Source organism: Theileria equi, chromosome 3 (genome assembly GCF_000342415.1).
Source record: "Theileria equi strain WA chromosome 3, complete sequence".
Lineage (NCBI taxonomy): Eukaryota > Apicomplexa > Aconoidasida > Piroplasmida > Theileriidae > Theileria > Theileria equi.
Genome location: NC_021367.1, coordinates 1,950,623 through 1,968,927, shown reverse-complemented (window position 1 = coordinate 1,968,927; position 18,305 = coordinate 1,950,623). Strand labels below are relative to the sequence as shown.

The window sequence follows — 18,305 nt, the reverse complement described above, 5'->3', positions numbered from 1 at the left end:
GTGAATTAATTACAAGTGCAATCCAAATGAAAACACTTTTATAAGATAATTTACTCCTTAAAATCCTTTTAACCTGCATAATTGCCTCTTTCATTATCTATGGTGTCTCTAAACTGTGCATTAGAACGACTTAACGTGCACTAGAATGAACTTACCAGTACATCTCTTCTCTTTACATTCACGCTATGGATATAGAAGGTTTTAATGATCAGTGCTGTAAGAACTGTGAGGATGCCCTGGAATCTATGAATAAGTGGTTTTATCTGGTATGTTTTGTACACACAAAATCAACGAGCTCAGGATGAGCAAGGCATAAAGAGAGGCCCTTATAATAGTTTTGCCATACTGTATTATATATATTCTTCGTACTTTGAGGATGATTCTCCGTTTTTTCTCTACGATGAAGAGAATAGGATGGCGTTAAACTATAATACACTGGAAAATGTACGTTTTAATCCCACAAATAACACATTTATAGTATCTTGAGACTATTATAGAAGATGTAAAGCTGAATGGGTCACACGTATTTTCGTGTTCACATATTATGGAACAACTTATGAAAAATGAAGAGAACTTGAGCGACCCGGATGATTCAACTTCAGAAATACACGGTTCTATATCTGGATATAGCAGTCCACCGGAAAATAAAGCACACATGTTTAGAAGTGAGGCCTTTGAAGCAGGGAGGATATATACATCCGGTGAAATTGAACCTATGGAGGATATCGGATTGCGAAGACATAGTGCCCCTCATACACGATTACTTTCAAAGGAATCAAGCGAACAGGGGAAACCTTCAATAGGACAATATAATTCATCACGCAGTTTATCAACCCAGCAGAGCATATTGAGGAAGCGCTTAGAAAATAACTTCAAGGAGGCAGAGGCACACCTATCACGCATAAACACTCGAAAGATCAGCCACGTCATAGAAAAAAATTTAAATCACGGAAATAGTAATTGATATAAAATACATTACATATCAACTAAGGAGCGTAATCCATTTGTGATTTCGTCATCCAATTCTTTGAAGATTGTAGCAAACTCTTCTTCAGGAGTATCGGGATCGATAAACTTTAAACGAGTTATTTTATTGATTGATTTCCTCATGGAATTATAAATGGTTCCCCAGCCAACCGTTTGGCCCTTTTTATTAGTTTCTGAAAATAAAAGTATGTAAAAAAAGAAAAAAACCTGTTATAATCTTCAAACTTTCATTATAAAATGTTACAATTGTATTCATCATTCCAAATGTCTTGTATAATGGACATTTGTAATCATAATCTGTGAAGGAATTTTGTTGCAGAAAATCTTCACGTATGATTTTTGCAACTTCAAGGCAGAGCTTTTGATCTTCAGAGAGAGAATCTCTTCCAACAAGTTGTACGATTTCAGACAATTCAGACTCTTTTTGTAGTATGGTCTTTATTCCCTTTACCAACTGCATGAATCTTTGATTTGTTTCCTCGAAGTAAGACTCCAGTTGCTTGTCGTATTTTGTGAACGATGTTGACCAATTTACCGATGGAAAGTGCTTACGTTGTGCCAACTTTTTATCGAGTCCCCAGAAGACATGGACTATAGACATGGTGGCTGCAGTCACTGGATCAGAAAAGTCACCACCAGGAGGAGATATAGCTCCAACAATAGTAACGGATCCGGTTCTATCGGATGAACCTAAACATTGAACTACACCTGAGGAAATTTTGGTAAAAACTTCGTGAAAGCAAACAAACCAGCTCGTTCATAGAATGCAGAGAGTCTTGAAGAAAGGTATGCGGGATATCCTGAATCTGCAGGCATTTCAGCAAGTCTCCCAGAGATTTCTCTCAGAGCTTCGGCCCATCTACTGGTTGAATCAGCCATCATACAAGCATGATAGCCCATATCTCGGAAGTATTCCGCAATTGTAATTCCAGTATAAATACTAGCCTCTCTGGCAGCCACAGGCATGTTCGAAGTGTTTGCAACTAGACAAGTACGTCCCATAATTGGTACCATCTTCCCGTTAACATTTGTCTTGAGGTGAGGGAACTCTTTTAATACCTCCGCAATCTCGTTACCACGCTCTCCACAGCCAACATATATTGTAACGTTTGTGTTACTGTACTTGGCAAGAGCCTGTATAATATTTTATAATAACTACGAAACGGACATGTGATATACAGGTTTTCCCACAACCAAATGCCCCTGGGATAGCACATGTACCCCCCTTTACAGATGGAAATAGTGAGTCCAAAACACGTTGACCAGTTAGCAGAGGCTCAGATCCTTGCACTTTCTTTAAAATTGGGCGAGGTTGCCTGACGGGCCATATCTGATACATGGAACAAGGGATAGCTTTCCCCAAATATTCAATCTCTAATAGCTTTTCCTCTATTGTATAGTTACCAGCTGGGGCCATAAATGTGATTTTGCCGCTCAAGTTTGGAGGGAGCATTATACTAAAGTAAAATGAGAATTTGAGAATATAGCTTACTTATGTTCCGGAAATATTTCACTCTCATATACCGTTCCGAATATATCCCCTCCAGTTATGAGATCTCCAACTTTCAGAGAAGATGAAGGAACATATGGCCATAGCTTTTCTCTATCCAGAGCTGGTAAGTTGACCCCTACTGGTACATAGTGCTTTTTGAATATATCATGTATTCTCATCAACGGTCTCTGTGTGCCATCAAATACAGCATCTAACAATCCTGGACCCAATTCCACTGATAACGGTTTCCCAGTATTCTTAACAGGATCTCCAACACGCAGACCAGCTATACAGTAATGAATTGTGCAAACCAACATTGATACGTTGTGTATTTATTAAAAACATACATGTTCCCTCGTACACCTGAATAAACACTGAGTTTCCGTCGATTTGGATAATTTCACCAATCATATTGTCATGTCCCACGTGGACAAGCTCAAACATCTTAGTTCCTGGCATATCCTTGGCAATAACCACTGAAAATACATTGTGGATTCAAAGTAAAATGTGTAATATGCAAAAAGGCGTTCCATACTTACATGGACCAGAAACCTTGTATATTGTACCATTGTTATTAGTTACAACGTTATTTTCTGCCATGGTTGATTAAAAATAGTATATAAGGCCATACAACATAGATATATATATATATACATATATATATTGGGATTTGTTTTCAGAGCAGGCAGGTATTTGGGGCTCGTACGGTAATGGGTTCTTCAAGGCTCAGTTTAGAATAGCAAGAAACTATATGGATATTTAGATTCACAAAATACAGTATAACTAAATATTCTTTACACATCTTGAGTTATCCTTTAGTACAAAACAAACTTTGGTTTTACGAGTCCCAAATACATCCCCAACTTATGTCTCTGATATGTTCTTCTGTAACCGGTTCTCTCTATTATTACTAAATATATATTGAAAATTGATATATAGTGTCTATATCAGCAAAATTTGGAAAGTTTTATCGCTCAAATGACTGATTTTTTATACGATTATCCTGAGTTTGGAATTTGCCATCGCAAGTCTAAGAAATAGCATCCACTGCTATAAATTCACAGATATAAACTTTTATTATCTATACAATTGCAATTTACATTACGCATTGAGATATTCACCAACTGTCTCACAAGTTAGGATCCCTGTATAGGGAGAAAATGGATCCTTTTTTATAAGCGGATTCATTTCTTACAGAATTATATATATACTTATTCCGTTGTAGTTACATTACTAAACGTCTTATAGAGTCGATGTGTACCCTCGGTAATCGCTATATGGAGCAGAGGATTCATATCGTTTATATCCAATCATTTTCCGAACGATTTGAGAATTTGAAGAATTGTAACATATATTTCGTATAGAATGAATGTTGAGCATCATACATAGGTTTAAAATAACAATTTATTTACAAACCATCCGCTTTGTTGTTTAAAATGGTGGACATATCACATGAATCTCTTATCTGTTCGGATTTGAACGAAAATATGGAACTTATTAGATTGCATACTGATAGCATCGGTGTTCGTCCAGTCCTGGACAACTCTATAATGATAGATGGATATAAGGAAATTTCCAAACCAGGTACAAGGAGGCGTAGGCGTAGGCGTTCATCTAGTGTTCATTCCATATGTACGAAGATGCAAGATGATAGAGATCATTCTATCAACACGTTTGAAACAATCTACAAGAAAATAGCTGCGTTCTTTTTTGTTTTCAACAAATTTGCCAATGCAAACGACTTTATCAATAATCTTCCAGTTATTGCTAATGAATCACACACACTTTCATTCGTTAGGTCTTTCAACATGCTATACGATTTGAGGATAAAGGAGAAAATATATGACACTATGGATAATTTTATGAAGTCTAATCGCAGTGCCACCGATAGGATAGTGGCAATGATACCTACTATGCCCATTAACTTGGATGCATTGGGAATTTCTAAATATTTCACTGGAAATACTCACAATATTGCAGACTGTTTTGCTCTCTTTATAGAAAATCCCCGTATAAGCGGCGAAGAAGATACCGGAATCTCGGATTCAAAACCTCTCGTGAATTCAGATTTAGATTCTATTCCTACGAGTATAAGGTGTGAAATTGTCAATAAATTATCGCAAGAGGTTTTGTCCGAATGTGGTACATACGAGTGTCTTTATGAACAAGAAATTGATTCCTTACCGGAAAATATAGTATTGGATGGGATGTTAAAGGGTATGCCTATCAGTAAGGGGAAAATTCGTTTTTTTCATAAGATCATGACGTTTGGTAAGAGGGATGGATCCCCAAAACCTCCCAGAAAACGCATAGGTATATGTATTTATTCATATGTATATATTTTACAGATGGAACCGTGGATGACTCCGCAGGTTTTCTAAAACAGAGATTCTCGATATTTACAGAATATTTATCCAGACGTAATTGCGATGTGAATCCTGGAGGTTCTAACAAATGGAATGCAAAGACGTATTTTAATATATTTTCTAAAAAGGAAGGTGATTACAGGAATCCTATGGATCTTGCAGATGATAGTGCCAAAGAGAGGTTTGAAGAGCACATTCGTATGCACACAGCTCACTGGGACGAAATTCAATACGATGATATTGAGATCGTTTTAAGAGATAATAATGACAACTCTATCATCAAATTGCCATACAGCTGTACCATAATGTGATACCAAATTCAATATTTTAACATATGGTTTTCTACACAGCACTATTATTAGCGAATATGCTTGGGTTGCCCTTGGTAAAGGAATTTTACAAGTTTTTGTTTCCTGTAAGTGTATATTGAACATAAGTCGATTGACCAAAACAACGAAGGGATTATTATCTGCATGGAAATGGGCACTATTTCTTTTCACATTCCTTTAGTACTTCTTGGCCATATTTTCCTTCGTAGGTAAGGTCGCGAAGGAAATGTACAACGTCTACTCTATCCTGAAATTTTGGTAAACCACTAAAATTCATTCCAATCTTGCTGTTCACATATCTTTCTGGGTTCTTCATATACCTTTAAAATGTATTTATATAGATAGTTCCTTACCTCATTAAATTCGCATCGTTCCAAACAATTCCAGCATTTTGTAGACCATCAGTGGCGCTGAGGCCACTCACATCTTCTGTACCTGCAGTTCTACAGTAAACATTGAACAAAGTTGGACCAAAATTTGAAAACCCTGAAGAAAGTTGAAAGTTTGGGGGAAATATGTAAAACCTCCGATTTGGCGATTATCTGGTCTCATAGAATGGCATTGTTGACAGTATTTTTTGAATAACTTTGCTCCACGTTTTGCACTCCCTTCCGGAAGCACAAAATCATCTGGAATGTCGTCCCAGTCACGATCATTAGCCATTTATAGTGAGCTCACGGTGCGTGGGTAAGAGGGGCTAGACACACAGGATGCTCACCCACCAAACCAAAGTAACTAAGAATATATGGAGATCGAGAACAATTGAAACCATATCCATTCTACTTGAATTCTTGAGAATGATATGATTACGCAGACGTATGATTAGTCAAAGAGCGAGAATCCCATATCATCCTCCTCCTCTTCAGCCTCTGGCTCCTCCTTCTTAGCTTCAGGGGAGGCAGCTGCTGGTGGAGCAGATCCGGCGGGAGCCGCTGCAGTTCCACCAGCAGCGACAGAGGAGAACAGAGTAGAGAGATCCTTTCCCTTCAAAGCACGAGCAAACAGCATGGGTGTAAATGGTTGAATGTCACCTTTTGCCGACTTTATTAACTTCAAAATGTTCTCTTGGCTAATATCGAGTCCATCGTCGTGCAAGATCAATGATGCATATACGCACATGAGTTCTTCCCTTTGCTCTTTAGGCAATTCAGCAATTGGAACCGTCGACATCTTATATACTATATTTATACCTAAAATAATAATGAATATGGTTACAAGGGCCACAACCGGAGCATACAACAAAATACATTAAATGGTGGACAAGCGAAGACAAATAAAATAACCTGTCAGTACCTTTGTAAACGAATTAAATCAAATTTAACTTAAAATTATAAACGCTGGGAATCAGAATTTAAATGGAGTATCTGCCGAAGACGCTCTAACGCGGACCACCCCACCGACAACTACGAATCCCCTTGCACAATAGAGGGAGGATGTCTTTCACCATGGCAGAATGTACGATCCCGTGAACCGCATGGCGCTTATTTTCATAACATGGTATCATCCTAATTTGGGTGAATCTTCTTTTCTAAGTGGTAGTATGCTTGTGTTTCCTTGCTTTTGCCAGGATAGCACATCCCTACGCTCGGAGTATGTGTATCAGAATCTTACCTTATGTTGTCTAAGGAGTCTATTGTTATACATTTACCTCCTCTCGAACATCTTCCAACCCTCCCTGTAGACGTGTGTTATTCGTTTATCCATTACCAGCAACGTGCATGTATTCTTTGAATGTCCGCGGTTTCCCAAGGATATACACAGTATCAAGCTAAAGGTGTGTATCTTAATATATTGGTTCCATACCAGGGGAATATGTAACCCTCTTGCAGAGTCTATCGAGGCAATTAACATGAGGGAACCTGTGTTGTCGAATTTTGACCCATATTACACTAACCATCTCCAGTTGGACCGTACATCTCATTTCTCACGTTATTGTACATTTCGACCGTATTAGTCGATGCTTCCCTTTTGTAATCAGGGATGAGTTTGGGAATGTTGTCCTTTATTCCAAGTTCATGATGCAGTATTTTGCACTAAACCAACTGTTTATCTAATTAATCAGAGACTTACATCAATATTAAGCTTCTTTAAGTGAAATTGTAGAGAAAAAAGGGAATCATATGAACTCAAAAAAAGTATACTTTTTTCACTTTCTCCGAGAGCATAGACACTTGCTAAACATGAGATCTTTGACGCTGAAATACGTTCATACTTATTATTTTTGCATTTACCTAGGCTATTTGAATCTGAAATTGCGTAAAATTGCTGAACCGTTGAAGGTATTGATACATAGGGTTTTGAGTTGTTCTGCTTATTTTTCCTATTAGAAGTCCATGTTTCAGTAATATACCCACCTAATAATTGCGATAGAATTTTTGCTATTTTTGCGATAGGACTGGACTAAATTGTTAAGATATCTTATATAAGGGCGAGGAATCGACGCGGATGCACCAATAATTTGTAATTTTCTCTTTGAAATAGATAGCAATGTCTATTTATTAGTGTAAATTGGTGGAAAATCCTCACATGACAAATGTTGAATGCTGAACCTGGATGTTCTCGGATAAGTTTTTTTTTCTTTAATGATGCATATTGACCTAAAAATATTTTATTCTTGAAAAGATCTCTGTACCTGGAACCTTAAATAACCTGTCAATTTCATCAAATACAATACAAGCCGCATTTTCTAACAAATCCTTTACATGTTTCTTATCCTTAGACTGAAAATTAAAATTAAATTCTCAATAAACTTGCCATCAGATAAGATTCCACCTGATTGCTTGAACCAACCACAAATATTACATTCTTACCGCTGTGGCAATTTATTAAATGAATAAATGATCTCACATTAATGGACAGAGGTCATATTCGTCTATGATTAATTGAACTATTTCATCATTTCCATCAGAAAAACTAATGATCTATACAGACATTTGGTTTCAAATCGGAAATTTACCTGCTGAGCACATTGAATAGCTAATTCCTTGGTTGGACATAATACGAATACACGCTGATCAGTGTTCTTATAAATAGGTCTTTGGTATTCCAAAGTTGTGTTGTTTATATTATTTATCTTTTGCAGTAATAAACTTAACTCAAGAGCCTTCAGGTGTTCTTGTGGTATCTGGTAGAAGTACCTAAGTACTATATACAATAAGATGGCAAATGTTTTTCCAGACGATGTTTCGGCATTAATTAGTGCATCTTTCCCTAGACAGAGTTCATTGAATAGGTCCTTTTGATAATTATTTAAACCATGAAAATTTTCTTTGGAAAAAACTCGAGAAAGAGTAGAAAGCAGAGGTTGTGAATAGAACGACAATGAGAAATCTTCATTCGTATTTTTGGGTGAATATAGCTCTTTAACGCACAAATCGTTGTATTTATCAGCACCAGGCGTTTTTCTAATATGTTTAGATGTATTGAATGGAATATTAACAATTGGAACGTCGATTAAAGCATTAGTATCACACCCGTCACCACTCTTTTTTTGAGACGAGTAAAAACTATAAAGCTTTGATGGTTTATCAAGATTACACCCGCGAGGAATTCCGATAGGCATCGGATGGTCCGTACCAACAAACGCGAGGTAATTCCATACAGAATAAAACTTCATATTCACTAATTCTATACATTACAAATGAATATAACATTTTAATTACAAAATAAATAGCTGGAATCAAATTATACTGCATTATGAGCTCTCAACAAGAGGTCATGGAATCATAAGCTGAGTGGGAACATCCCAATCCGTGTGTATAAATATTTCTTGTATCTGTGCTTAATAACGTTTTATCTTTTGTATGTCTCAAGTAGACATGTTAGTTCCTCTGATTTGTCCGCAAGTGCCTCTTCTAGCATCAAAATCTGGTCTTCTAGCTGTTTGTATGACATATCCTCGAGTATTGTATTTTGTTTAGATAGTATACCTATTTGAAACTCCAGATTATTGCTAGTTTTTAGAAGGTCAGCCAATTCATTGGCTACATTATCATGTAAAAATTCTATAAATTTCCCCTTGGTTTCCCCTACGGTATTCACATTAATGTGTTTTAAACAAACCAAATTGAAGATATTCAGCATTATATCCCTCAAACTTTGAAAATATATTATGTGTTTCTATAGCTGCGTTTTTCTTTATGTCTTTATGCAGGATTTCCAGCTGTTCCTCTGAAATGCTAGTAATCTGAAGTCCAGAATCTGTGTTTAAAAAATGTTTGTAATCATCAAAAGTTTCAAATTCAGTGCCATTTTTGTTTTTCTCATTATCTTTTGGCCAAATTGACCATACAAAATATGAAACTATGTTGAACAAGAGAATTTTTGAAACCCAAAGTATTGGATAGAGTAATGATTCAAGTATCGACTTTTCGGAAAAGCTTTTTGGGAAATGATAATTACTCAGTACCAATTTCATGGATTTCTCCAAAATAAAACTTTCGTCAGAAAATCCTGTATAACAAAATAAGAAGTGATTACGACTCACCTGAAGCATAATCGTTTGGTAAAAAATAGAAAAAGAAAATTAACGAAAAGGTTGTCACAATCAAGTAAAATAAAACACTCATATAGAGGAATTTCAATTCAAAGAGAATTGTTCCAATAATGAGAATATACTTTCTCACTGTACAAATTTTGAAGATGAATCCGAAAATTATAATACCTGTTAAAAAATAGATTATGACATCCTGTATTAGTTTTATTGATTGTACTACGCTTGCATAACGAAGTCTTGTTTGTATAACATTTAGACTCTCGGAATTGTTGTGTATGAAACTCAAAAACCCAAAGAGTCTAATATAGCATCCGATTATACAAGCAAAAAATATGATAATCACTAAATCCGAAATTCTACAAACATCATTCAGAAAATAAACTCCAATTTTATCTTTTATTTTGTATTTTGGGTAATATTTGGTGAATGCCTTTCCGAACTTTATAATATCTATGATTAATAATACAACAAGTGAAAGTGTCAGAAGAGTAATAATAAAGAATCCAAGTATAAATATTTTGGAGGGTTTATGCGGAATAGAGAGACCTAAAACATCATTAACGGATACTTTATATGTTAACAACCCAGAATCGTCAAATTCCATAGAAAGCTTGGCGGTGTAGAGTTTGTTCTCACACATTGAATCCACTACGTTAAATTCAACATCCATGTGTTTGACGATATCTGGAAAATTATTAACGCCGTCTGAAAATAAACGTTTCAACCCAAAATAATTTTCGTTTGATGATATCAAGTGCGCAGTAAGATTCTTTAATATTTCAAAGTTCGAAAATAACGGTGCTGACGGATTAGAACGCAAACCAAATGAAATTAACAATGGCGAATTATCTGGTGCAATATAATATCTTGAACTAATAAATGATAGTTTTCCATTTTGGCCTTGTTTGAATAATTTACCAATGTGGTTTTCATCTAAAATACTTAACAAATCATTCCTATGTATGATTCTATCGTTCTTCAAGATCGTTCTAACGTTCCCTATTAGGATTATTGCTGAAGAATCATCATATTTTTTCTTAACTCCTAAGTCATATCTCACAGAAGAATAAAATACGAATCTGTAGTTCCACTCAAATAGACGTTCATTTATTGTATTACTCATTGAATTGCTAATTATTTGCTCCATGTTATTATTTTTATATTCTTTAAGTGAATAAAATATAATTCCAACAATTATTAAAGCGTGACAAAGACATTTACAAACTTTTCTTGTGTAAGATTGTTTAAAGGACCCCTCTCCACTAGGGTAGTTAGAACTAATTTCTTCTAGGCTAATAGTGTCCGTCGATTGATTGTTTATCAATGCCCTTATAATTCTAACATTGTACTTTGTAACTATACGGTGAGCCACATGTGCAAATCCTTTTTGTAATTGTAATAACCTAAAATTATCGAAAGGTCCATCCAACTTCCTGGTGTCTAGAATTACAGCGTTTTTTTGGGGGTTTATAGCAAGTAGTAGTGATGAGAAAAATAGAAATCCAAAATAGAAGGATATGAAAAGTGCTACAATTACAAGTGTCGATGAATTAAGGTTATTTGCTGCGATAAAATTGGAAGTTAAATCATCAGAAACTCCAGATAGGAGGCTAAAAGTATTGATAATGTGTTGCCAAAAAGATATAATGGATGTCTCAAGAATGTGCGTTTCAGATGCACTGTAAGAGGATATAAGAGATATAGAAAGAGATATTCCACAAATTAACGAAAGAAATGGAATTTTCAGATGAAATACGTATTTCTTCAAGAGAAATGTTAGTTTCCTTTTCTTGTTCAGAAAAACCCACATTAATACTGAAGATGAAATAATTGCAATCAGCGTAAAAAAACAAAAAATTCCAGTTATATTTATAGCTTTCTCAATCTTTGGTCTAATTACATTGAAATTTGTTGAACTAATATAATTCTTATCGAAAATATTGTCATTTCCAACTCGTACGGAAGGTATACAATATCCGGAGGTGCAATCTATAGAATGAACGCGTGGCATTGTGGACTTTCTAAATCCGTAAATTATATTGTAAAGTACAAGAGATAATAAAAGTGATATTTTGGAAGTAAACTCCAAAACATAATCAAAGTAAAAGAAGAGTTTTGAGTATTTCCTATAAATATAAAAGGTATAAAAAAAGTACAATATGACAATAAGCAATAACAACAAATATATTATAAGACATGATGTGCTAGCAGAAATACTAAAGGATGAAATTTTTATGCTTTTGCTTATGATAAAATCGGAAATACTCCTTCCCTGAACTATATTGTTGAGTTTAGTGAAGTTGAAACCAACACTAATGTGGCTAATTATCCCTGAGATAACATTATGTGTGAGCATATCAACTGAAACCAATTGGGTAGAGTCATGAGACAATATAGAATTTAAAGGAAAATATGGAAATATATCCAAATAACCAGCTCCCTGCATTAATGAGTTAAGCATTTCATCTACACTATTACCCTGAACATACTGATAGTTACTGGCATTTTGCGTGTGCTTGTTTTCGAGGTCATTTTGATATTTATATGTAAAGTCAAACGAATCATTGTCGTCCATGACTTCAAACTGTGAATTAAATATTGTTCCATGTTTTTTGAACATATCTTTGTCTATATTATATTTAAATATTTCGTTATCGGATCGCACAAATGTTAAAAGTATCGTTTCTCCTAACAGTCTGTTGTATAAGTTTAATCCGTCAACGACTGAGGGAATAAGGGCAAACTGTAACCAAGATCCAACATCAAACTCTGTCCTAATATCACGATATTTTATAGTCTCCGTCAATCTATCTAACTCAATATCTATATCTGCCGTTTTGTTATGCATACTACCCTTGGATTTTGAGGTGCTCATGTTAAGTTCCTGCAGATATCCATGTTCCAAAGAGTGAAGAATCTTTTTATAGCCTACTTCATTTGGGGCTATTAGATCCTCTATAGCAGTTTTTATAGACTTGTTGGACATAAACAGTGATTTAAAATTAATGCTCAGTGCACACAGTACAATCAAAAGACAGACAATAAGCGCCGTGAAGAAAAAATATGCAGATTTGTGAAAAAATGGTATGTCAAGGTGTTCTTCTTGTAAATTTTGTCCTCCAGAAATATCATTAGAATCTTCCCGAGATTCTGAGACAGTAAACACGCTGTCAACATATGTATTGAGAATGTGCACAAAATTTACGTTATAGTCCATCTATTTCATATGTATAACAATATATAAATGTTTTCAATATGCTTTACTGTCTATTATACGAACTTTAGTCTGATGTGTGTTCATAAAGTTATCTAGCCCGATGATATTCATTCCTTACATTTGGCCTTCAGCATTTCGGCTTTAAATGTTTTAAATGTTATCGTATCAGCTAAGTCTGACTTTGTCATACTAGCAATGAGACCCAAAATGACCAGTCTCTGACAAGGAGTGAGAAAGTGACGCAATATATCCAAACTTAATAAAAATTTACTGCCGCTACCAACATCTTGTGTGTTCACAAGTTCAAAGACGGAATCAAACCTAGATGTATATTTATCCTTTAGTTTGCGCTTACCAAATACTGGGTGAGTCGTCTGTACCAAAATTGTTCTGGCAATGATCCAAGCATAATTCACAAATGGTGGATTCACTACTACATGGTTCTTTCAGTAACATCATCTCAATGGATCTCAAATCATGACCGCTGTATTTAATCGATAGTATAAAATTAGACAAACCTGTGCGGTACGGCGTTCTTTTTGATGATTACAGATGACAAAAATGACTCGTAACCCTTTACAGATGTACTCCCATATCTATATTTATGATTCGGATCAAACTCATTCCTATATCTTGGAATGGTTCTATTGTTTATGTCTGAACCCGTAAAAACGTCCCATACGTATTCACTAGAAATTTGGCTGGCGTAAGCATTGTATAATTTACATGCAATCACCTATGTATATATATTATAAGTGGTAATGGGAAACTTACATAACATTGCCTAGTTGAAAGAGAAAGGGTTTTAACTGAAATGAAATTTTTTATAACTAGAAGAAGTTTTTGCTTACAAAAATCACCATTTTCAAGATGTTCCTTTAAAAATCTGTTTGCATAGAGATTTATATCATGTTCATTTGTTTTATATTCTCTAATGGATTCAGATGTTATATTATATAACTTCTGAAGGGGTGAAAGATCCAAAGTAGGAGACAACGTCTTCAATATTTCCAGTACGCGATTTTTATTCTCCCTTGATAAAGAAATAAATCTTTTACATAACAGTGTATAAAACGAAATTGATTCTTCACAATGCCTTCGTTTTATATCACAGCTACTTGCTGTGGCGAATTCATCTAATATCAAATCTACATTATCAAACCACTCATCATCCTACACATATCTATTGAAAACATGTTAAAAACCTTTAATGCGATAATATTCTCGGAATTTGAAAGATAAAGATACGGATGCAACAGATGTAAACATCCAATTTGTTGATTTATCCAAGCACACAAATATAGAGAATGTAAGCACTCGGATGACAAAGTTCCAAACTCTCTTTCAATAATCGAATATAGTTCTGTGGCTAATTCGAGACTTTGCTCATACGATCCAATTCTAATTTAAATGTTTATGAAACTGTTATCAAACCTTATTAGTGAATCAACCAAAATCCACATCAATTTGCAAAGAGTAAACTTTGGTAGTTTAGATAAGTTACAATGCCTCACAACCTCACGATTAATCTTTGTAGAGTCAGAAATTCTCCCAATTGCATTATAACAATATCCCAGTAGTGACAAAAATGCAACCGGTAGCCATTCATAATTTGGTATGCAAAACAGCTGCAATATTATTATAATTATAGACGATACATACATTTGTGAAGGAATCCTTTGCGTCATTAATGTACGATATACAACGATTGTAGTCCCTCCTTCTCCAGGCATCAAACGACATAATGAGAAGTAGTTGTAGCCTAAAAACGCCTTCATCTCCTTCAAAGTGCTTCAGAGATGATGAAAGATCCTTGTATAATCGTAGACATGTTGAATAGTCTCCTGTATCATAGTCATCGTAATGTATGATATTGTACCTTTAAGGGAACAACATTCTATTTTTAATAATTTAGCTTGAACATTAATCATAGCAATATCGCAAGCGTTCTCAAGTAGAAAATCACAGCATTCCAAAGCTTTATCATAGTCCCTATGACGGAGGAACTCATACCCCAATGTTATCAGTAACTTTGACCGTTTTATAGGATCAGAGAGCAACAACGCTTCCGACAAACAGAAGAGATCTAATCCTGTTTTGTTATGCTTATATATGTTGCAAACAAGATTATCGTCTAAAACACATGTGGGATCACACGGATATCCATTTCCCACAAGTTTAGCTTGAACATGATTGCAGATACCCATACCAAATGAATCCGAGTTACAGATTCTATTAAAGTTTAGACCTATTACGTGAATAAATATAATGTTCAGTCTTACCTTGCTTGTTATATAGTTTATATGCCGCTTTATATATCGATAAATCACTGCGAGGATATGCTATGTGTAAACGTGGAATTATACATTTCAAACAAGATTCATCCACACCAAATAGCATAACAGGGGAGGGTTTTACGTTCTTTAAATCATGTAATCCTATTTCTCTGTCGTACTTAAAACCATTGTCAGGGTTTGGTAAAACTATTCCTAAATTGAACTCTATTGCTTTCTTCAAAAGAATGTGTGGCATCGACTTGCTGTTAATTCCATCCAAATTTATAACAGTATAATGCATGGAAATTTCTGGAAGAATATGTTGATGCCAAAATGAGGGGGAATTGCTGGTTAACCCAAATGTATCGTTGATCATCTTTAACAGCTCCCTAAAATAATATACATGATTTAGAATATCTAACCCCAATAATAGGTCTAGATCTAACGAGTTAGAAACAAAATAAAGTTCTAGTTGCGTATTCCAGAGGTGCTTAATGGCCCTTGCTACCAGTTCCACTCCCAAAACATCCTTAAGTCCACCATGTAAAGTTTTCTCATAGGCCACTCCAATATGTCTACATAAATATAAGGGATTTTTTTTATACAAACCTCAAATTAATACCTGAAGAGTGAAATGCATTACTAATATCCCATGAATCTACCAGATTGTGGAATTTATCTATATTGTTCTCCAATAGTATGTAATTGCAATCATTAGCCCGAATGAACATATCATTGTCAGAGGTATAATTTGATCCAAAAATAGAATGAGATTTTATAGAGCATTTTAATGGGTGTTCATAATATTTTGTACAAAACTCCAAGCGGAATCTTGACTTGAATAGAGGATCCAGAGATGATCCAAGATTTACAGATGGCGGTAACACCTCATGTGTGTTACGTATAATTACTGCATCATCAGATTTTATGAAATGTTCGCCAGAGCCTTCAGTTAGGATTTTTTCCATATCTGATGATCCAAATGGCAAAGGCCAGGAAATAAGTCTTAGATATTCAGATATAGCCCTTAGGTCGCTACATAGTTCTCCATCTTCAAATAGTGAGATTTTTGTTTTGTGCTTATCCAAATTTTGCAATATATCATATACGACAAAGTTATGGGAAGGCCTACGTGATTTTTTTATTAGAAAATATAGACTCAACCTAATTTGGACGAGTGGTTCGGCCACTACCCTTATGCCTATGTAATCAACTGCACATTGGATAGGGAGAATAAACTTGGTATTTTTTCCCAAATGATACAAAGCGTCACAAAGAGCCTGTTTTCCGTTTGTATCGTTGGAGTATATTTTTTTAACTGAAGTATATGTTACATGAGAATAGTCATGATAATTCCCAAGAACAAGGGTAAAGACAATACCGTCATTCAGAAAGATGCGATCTATATTAATTGTAAATTCTGAGATAAACTTACCGTGTTTGAACTTTGGTTTATAAACCTGGTATATATATGGATGGTTCAAAGAATTTATTTCTACAAATCCACTGGGTAACATGAGCATGTTAGATGATAACAACGACTGCAACAAACGTGTAGATCCTAGTTTACAGGCATGTGAAAATCTGCCAACTTCCTGCAACAATGAGTATTCTTCTTCATTGTAAAATTTGTGCAATGGACCTCGAATATCACGCTGCCATATGCTTCTGAAAGAAAATTGTATTCTTTCATACCAATTGGTGTTAAAAGCATAATTATTCAGAGGCACACTTGATGATATAGATGTCCTTAACGGGTGTATTTCAGGTATATCCCAACTATTCGATAAAGAGCCTATATTGAACTCATCTGTTCCATGAAGATAAGCATTGAGCTTGAAGTGGAGTCTTGATTGACCTAAGAATTAATTTAGAGATATTTTACATAACTCCATACTTATTACTAGCGAATCTAGGTTAGATGAAAGCTCATCCTCATCAGTGGGATTGCTATTTGAATATGGATCCAACCAATCCAGTGTACCTTCGCCAAAAGCTAACGTTTCTCCAGTAGTCCAGTTAGATAAAAAATCGAAAATTTGATCATATTGTCCATCTTCTAGTGAAGAGCAGTCCTTTACTTCAGGTAAGCTCCCTGTTAATTCCGAAGAGGTGTGACCTATTAATGGAGCATAAGAGTCGAATTCTGAATAATTCATTCCAGCCAACATTAATGTGACGATTCGAATGTATATTCATAATTAAAATGAAGTGTGTACCAGATTCGCGTTAAAGCATATCTTTGAACAATATATACACTATTATAAAATGACCAGTAGAATTTTAACAAGAAATGATTTACTTAGTTTAATTTATATGTCTTTGCGATTTTAGCGATAGCACTAGAGACTTTTTGCGCAGGCAAACCCATAATATTGGTGTAAGAGCCATCCATATACTCAATTAAGGATTCACCAACACCGGAAACACGATAAGAACCTATAACAGTTCTATTTGAATTATAAATTTTGAAACCTGCAGTTCCCTTGTATTCTTCAGTGTCCAGTAACCTCTCTATGTCCACATCCGACAGCGTCTGGAACTTTACTCTAGTGGTATCATAAAATTTTGCAGCAGATTGGTTATATCCCTGACTTCTTACGAATATACCAACACCAGTGTGAATATAATGATGTCCAAGAGTGTAGGATACAAGTTGCTTCTTGGCCTCTTCCCTGCTTTGTGGTTTTTCGTAAATTATACCATTATAATCCCCTGCTGTATCGGCACCAATTACTAGTTGGATCTATAACAGTTATAATAGAATGAGTATAGGTCGTACCTTATCAAGATCGAAGTCTTTATCGATTGGAGCAAATGGTGACTTAAGATATTTTAGGACTTGTGTCTTTTCTTCAATTCCTTTAGCAGAAAATATTCTTTGTGCAACCAAATGTGCCTTTTGTTCTGCTGTATCTTTACAGTAGTCGCCAACAGAAGTATATGAATCTTTATCTAAGTCTTCTTTGAAACCAGATCCCATCATCAACACATTTTTAATGCGCAAATTATTGCGAAGTATAGTTGCACGTACCTCGGATTCCGTTGCCAGGACAATCCATACTTTATTAGGATCAGAGAATAAATCCCCTAGACCAACAACAGAGAATACATCCATAGCAATTATATAGTCTTATACTAAT

General features: G+C 35.0%; 9 protein-coding genes across 9 annotated transcripts, besides 1 other annotated feature; 2 read left to right on the top strand and 7 right to left on the bottom strand.

Annotated features, from left to right (window-relative positions):
• Positions 1-24: 24 nt before the first annotated feature.
• BEWA_009710 (hypothetical protein) lies at positions 25-964 on the top strand (the record flags this gene model as incomplete). Its single annotated transcript, XM_004831166.1, has 3 exons — positions 25-266; positions 301-444; positions 479-964. Exons 1-3 carry the CDS (start codon positions 186-188, stop codon positions 962-964), a joined length of 711 nt encoding a protein of 236 aa, XP_004831223.1. The 5' UTR covers positions 25-185.
• Positions 965-975: 11 nt separating this feature from the next.
• On the bottom strand, positions 976-3,079 carry BEWA_009700 (vacuolar ATP synthase catalytic subunit A, putative; the record flags this gene model as incomplete). Its single annotated transcript, XM_004831165.1, has 7 exons — positions 976-1,160; positions 1,195-1,695; positions 1,737-2,121; positions 2,156-2,444; positions 2,480-2,765; positions 2,827-2,955; positions 3,019-3,079. The coding sequence occupies 7 exons, from the start codon at positions 3,077-3,079 to the stop codon at positions 976-978; spliced, it is 1,836 nt and encodes a 611-aa protein (XP_004831222.1).
• A 34-nt stretch (positions 3,080-3,113) lies between these two features.
• Positions 3,114-3,143: a microsatellite.
• A 772-nt stretch (positions 3,144-3,915) lies between these two features.
• Positions 3,916-5,156, top strand: BEWA_009690 (hypothetical protein; the record flags this gene model as incomplete). The annotated part of the gene is made up of 2 exons (XM_004831164.1): positions 3,916-4,792; positions 4,828-5,156. 2 exons carry the CDS (start codon positions 3,916-3,918, stop codon positions 5,154-5,156), a joined length of 1,206 nt encoding a protein of 401 aa, XP_004831221.1.
• Position 5,157: 1 nt separating this feature from the next.
• BEWA_009680 (cytochrome C, putative) lies at positions 5,158-5,841 on the bottom strand. The gene is made up of 3 exons (XM_004831163.1): positions 5,699-5,841; positions 5,528-5,660; positions 5,158-5,494 (listed from the first exon to the last, which is right to left on the bottom strand). The coding sequence occupies exons 1-3, from the start codon at positions 5,835-5,837 to the stop codon at positions 5,332-5,334; spliced, it is 435 nt and encodes a 144-aa protein (XP_004831220.1). The 5' UTR covers positions 5,838-5,841; the 3' UTR covers positions 5,158-5,331.
• Positions 5,842-5,996: 155 nt separating this feature from the next.
• Positions 5,997-6,344, bottom strand: BEWA_009670 (60S acidic ribosomal protein P1, putative; the record flags this gene model as incomplete). Its single annotated transcript, XM_004831162.1, has 1 exon — positions 5,997-6,344. The coding sequence occupies one exon, from the start codon at positions 6,342-6,344 to the stop codon at positions 5,997-5,999; it is 348 nt and encodes a 115-aa protein (XP_004831219.1).
• A 466-nt stretch (positions 6,345-6,810) lies between these two features.
• On the bottom strand, positions 6,811-8,790 carry BEWA_009660 (DEAD/DEAH box helicase domain-containing protein; the record flags this gene model as incomplete). The annotated part of the gene is made up of 10 exons (XM_004831161.1): positions 6,811-6,849; positions 6,882-7,033; positions 7,069-7,207; positions 7,245-7,494; positions 7,529-7,665; positions 7,701-7,771; positions 7,807-7,894; positions 7,929-7,986; positions 8,022-8,095; positions 8,131-8,790. The coding sequence occupies 10 exons, from the start codon at positions 8,788-8,790 to the stop codon at positions 6,811-6,813; spliced, it is 1,668 nt and encodes a 555-aa protein (XP_004831218.1).
• Positions 8,791-8,966: 176 nt separating this feature from the next.
• On the bottom strand, positions 8,967-12,886 carry BEWA_009650 (hypothetical protein; the record flags this gene model as incomplete). The annotated part of the gene is made up of 4 exons (XM_004831160.1): positions 8,967-9,202; positions 9,237-9,626; positions 9,661-9,798; positions 9,838-12,886. 4 exons carry the CDS (start codon positions 12,884-12,886, stop codon positions 8,967-8,969), a joined length of 3,813 nt encoding a protein of 1,270 aa, XP_004831217.1.
• A 107-nt stretch (positions 12,887-12,993) lies between these two features.
• Positions 12,994-17,377, bottom strand: BEWA_009640 (hypothetical protein; the record flags this gene model as incomplete). The annotated part of the gene is made up of 11 exons (XM_004831159.1): positions 17,060-17,377; positions 15,772-17,020; positions 15,169-15,737; positions 14,766-15,134; positions 14,549-14,730; positions 14,321-14,514; positions 14,092-14,287; positions 13,661-14,059; positions 13,405-13,622; positions 13,242-13,370; positions 12,994-13,207 (listed from the first exon to the last, which is right to left on the bottom strand). Exons 1-11 carry the CDS (start codon positions 17,331-17,333, stop codon positions 12,994-12,996), a joined length of 3,993 nt encoding a protein of 1,330 aa, XP_004831216.1. The 5' UTR covers positions 17,334-17,377.
• An 87-nt stretch (positions 17,378-17,464) lies between these two features.
• On the bottom strand, positions 17,465-18,280 carry BEWA_009630 (septum formation protein MAF, putative; the record flags this gene model as incomplete). The annotated part of the gene is made up of 3 exons (XM_004831158.1): positions 17,465-17,601; positions 17,638-17,908; positions 17,945-18,280. 3 exons carry the CDS (start codon positions 18,278-18,280, stop codon positions 17,465-17,467), a joined length of 744 nt encoding a protein of 247 aa, XP_004831215.1.
• Positions 18,281-18,305: the final 25 nt, after the last annotated feature.